This window comes from Xyrauchen texanus, chromosome 41 (assembly GCF_025860055.1).
Source record: "Xyrauchen texanus isolate HMW12.3.18 chromosome 41, RBS_HiC_50CHRs, whole genome shotgun sequence".
Lineage (NCBI taxonomy): Eukaryota > Metazoa > Chordata > Actinopteri > Cypriniformes > Catostomidae > Xyrauchen > Xyrauchen texanus.
The window spans coordinates 4,525,291-4,528,264 of record NC_068316.1 but is presented as its reverse complement, the minus strand read 5'-3'; the positions used below and the strand labels follow the sequence as shown (position 1 = coordinate 4,528,264).

Here is a 2,974-nt window from a genome sequence, read left to right as displayed (position 1 = left end):
GTAACAGCACTTTTTATTTATAAATGAGGGATGAGTCTAATTATAATTACATTATACTACAAATGCTGAACATTCCTTTTAGTTGCAGTTATTATAGTTGAATGAATAATCTGTTAACAGTATTCTTACAGTATTTGCTTAACTTTTACCAGCCATCTACAGGTAAATCTCAACAAGCTTTCGTCTGATTAATCGATAAGTTTCCTTTATCAACGATAACATAATCGTATATTATAAATGTATCTTTAATGTATCTGGGGTGGACCATTCCATTCCTGCTTTTTACAATCCTTTCATCTAGAACCTTATTATTATTAGTTAATTAGTCATGGGTAGATTACAACTTTCTATAATAGGAGGTAATACAATATATATATATATATATAGTATAATGCATTGTAATTAACCTCTGTGTGATTTCTCCGGGATTGGACTTTTTCACCCTTGTGAAGATACATTGCTCAACGGTGTTCAGTGCATGCAGCTTCATTTTGAGAATTGCATTCTGTCTGTAGAACAATGTTAACCATGTTTTGTCTCTTTAGTTCTACGTCTGTATGTATCATTTTCTATTTGTGTGGTTTTCTTAAAAAATAAAATCACAATTTTATGTTTTCTGTGATAAATCATGACTCAATATGGCATATTACAGGTTTTTCTAACAAATCCATTATGTTTCTGTTTTTGTCCACAGTGTTAAGTTTCTAGCATTTGGCAATTCTTATAAGGAGACACAGTTTGTCACTGAATCCTGAAAATTTTGCCGATGGGGCCGTACCATCCACATGGGACATGTGAGGAATGTCGCAGTGGCAAGAGGGTGTGACTGGGGAGGGAGGGGGGGGGACAAGGAAAAATTCTGAGGCCGGATCTTCACATGGTAACCAAAGCAACCTCACCGAAAATCCCAGATCACTCCTCTTTCAACAGACTGACTGAACTGAACATTGCACTGACACCTAGAAAGAGAAAAATGACTCTTTAAGGAACGAAAGGAAAACATTCCAATGTTATTTTGTCTGCCGTTTAAGATCAAAACACCAGACGTTTTGACTGCCGCTGATCTGGGCCCTGAGTTTCTGTATATTAATCTATATATAAGAAAGAAGGACCAAGTTAGAATAATTATGTAGCATTTTTGCTAAGACCTTGTAGCATTTCTTGGCTGGGAGAACTCTCCAACAAACTTTCTAGAGACTGATATTCATTGACAGTTTGCACAGAATGACTAAAAATGGCTTAGTCATGAACCATTATTTTCTTATGTTTTTCCCACACAGCATTTTAGCAGCAAAATGTGTCGTTTGTGCATTGCCGTTTGGTAGCTTCCATTCCCTGTCTGAGAAAAGTCTGAGTCTTAGATTAGCTTTTATTTTTGAATGAATCCAACGCACTAAAAAAGTTTAACACCGCACTCTGCATAGCTAAGAGACGTACGTTGATATTCAGAAACAGTCTTCCAATTTTTCCCTCAAGTTCAGGGGAGGCAACAAAAAAAAACAGTCCCAACAGACCAAAGGCCATTTTCTGTGACCAAATAATGTACAAAAGCTAAAATAGCACAAAATAGCTTCAGATTATCCCTGTCAGATTTTAACTGTCTGGAAAATTCTACCCATCAAGCCAGTGAGGTTGTATTTTCCCTTTAAATATGAACAGATTGGCAATACTGCCAGGGGTGCTTTAATTTCAAAAGAAACCTGATGTTTTGCTGGGCATTGTCCCAATACCTCAAACTGAGGAGTTTATACAAATTCAAACCTTTGTTAAGGCCTATCTTGTTCCTGATAATAGAGATTAATTTTGTAATTTTGCTTTTGATTAATATATTTTTTGTAATTAAGTAGAGCGTATGCTGCCATAGATAAATACATGCACACATTAGAGTGCTTGGACCAATAACAAATGTAAGTTTGTTACTTTTTCTTTGGAAAGAGGGTAGGGAGGTCAGGGAAATGCTGAGAAATTCTTAAAAAAAAAAAAAAAGTCTATGTAAGACTTGTCTAAAACTGCCTTCAACGTTTCCCTCCATTTTAGTCCCGAGTTTCCCTCCATTTTCTCCCATTGGCTGGATGTCTCTGAGGGATGCTCTTTCTTAACCAACCAGAGGGAGCATTCTAGGTTTCGCCAGGCAAATCAAGAAGAATAAATGTACAAAACAAAAGAACAAATTTATATTTTGATAAGTAGAAAAACATCTCCATGGTTCACAATGAATGCAACGCCACATATGTGTGTTTGAATGTGACTGTACAAGTGCAACAAATGCAATTCCAACCACACTACAAACTGACGCACTAACGTGAACAACAAAAAAATAAAAACATAAGGCGGGAACAAAAAAAAACTTGCTGTCACAGAGGGAGGGCGCAAACAGATTTGCTCTTCAAATGCGATTGTTTCCACTTGGATTGAACTGTCAGAAAATGGATGTCAAAATATGAAAAAAGAAAAACAAATGGAAAAAAAACAACAACTTGTAGAGAAAAAAAATCAAAAGATGCATTTTTGTAACTTTGTTTACCAGCATGAAAACTTTGCATGACTGTATTTTCTGCGAGCCCTTAGTTAAAGTGAGGAGGGCTAAAATAATAATGAAAAAAATATGTTAATAAATAAAAGAAACATGATATGCAATGGATATTTAAGAAAAATAAGATATTTAAAAGAGCTATATTTTGTTTTGAAATAGGAAGAAAATGTGAATAAATTCTGGCTGTGAGCTACACAATGAACTGTTTCATTTTATTTTTATTTATTTATTTGTTTAAAAGGATAGTTCAACCAAAATATTTACTCATGTCATCATTTACTCATCCTCATGTTCTTCCAAACCCGTGTGACTTTCTTTCACCCGTGGAACACAAAAGGAGGCGTCAGACAGAATGTAATGGGGCTTTTTCACTGCACGGTACAACTCGACTCTGCTCGCTTTTTGGGGGTTTTCCACTGTGGATAGCACCTGCTACCAGGT

The 2,974-nt window shown here is 35.5% G+C and overlaps 1 protein-coding gene across 1 annotated transcript in view; it reads left to right on the top strand.

Moving 5' to 3' along the window:
- kcnc3b (potassium voltage-gated channel, Shaw-related subfamily, member 3b) overlaps positions 1–2,710 on the top strand; it is a 69,462-nt gene extending 66,752 nt beyond the window's left edge. Inside the window, exon 5 of the mRNA XM_052113457.1 lies at positions 695–2,710. Coding sequence (XP_051969417.1) covers positions 695–708 — 14 coding nt within the window. The 3' untranslated portion in view covers positions 709–2,710. The remainder of the gene's footprint in view (positions 1–694) is intronic.
- Positions 2,711–2,974: the final 264 nt, after the last annotated feature.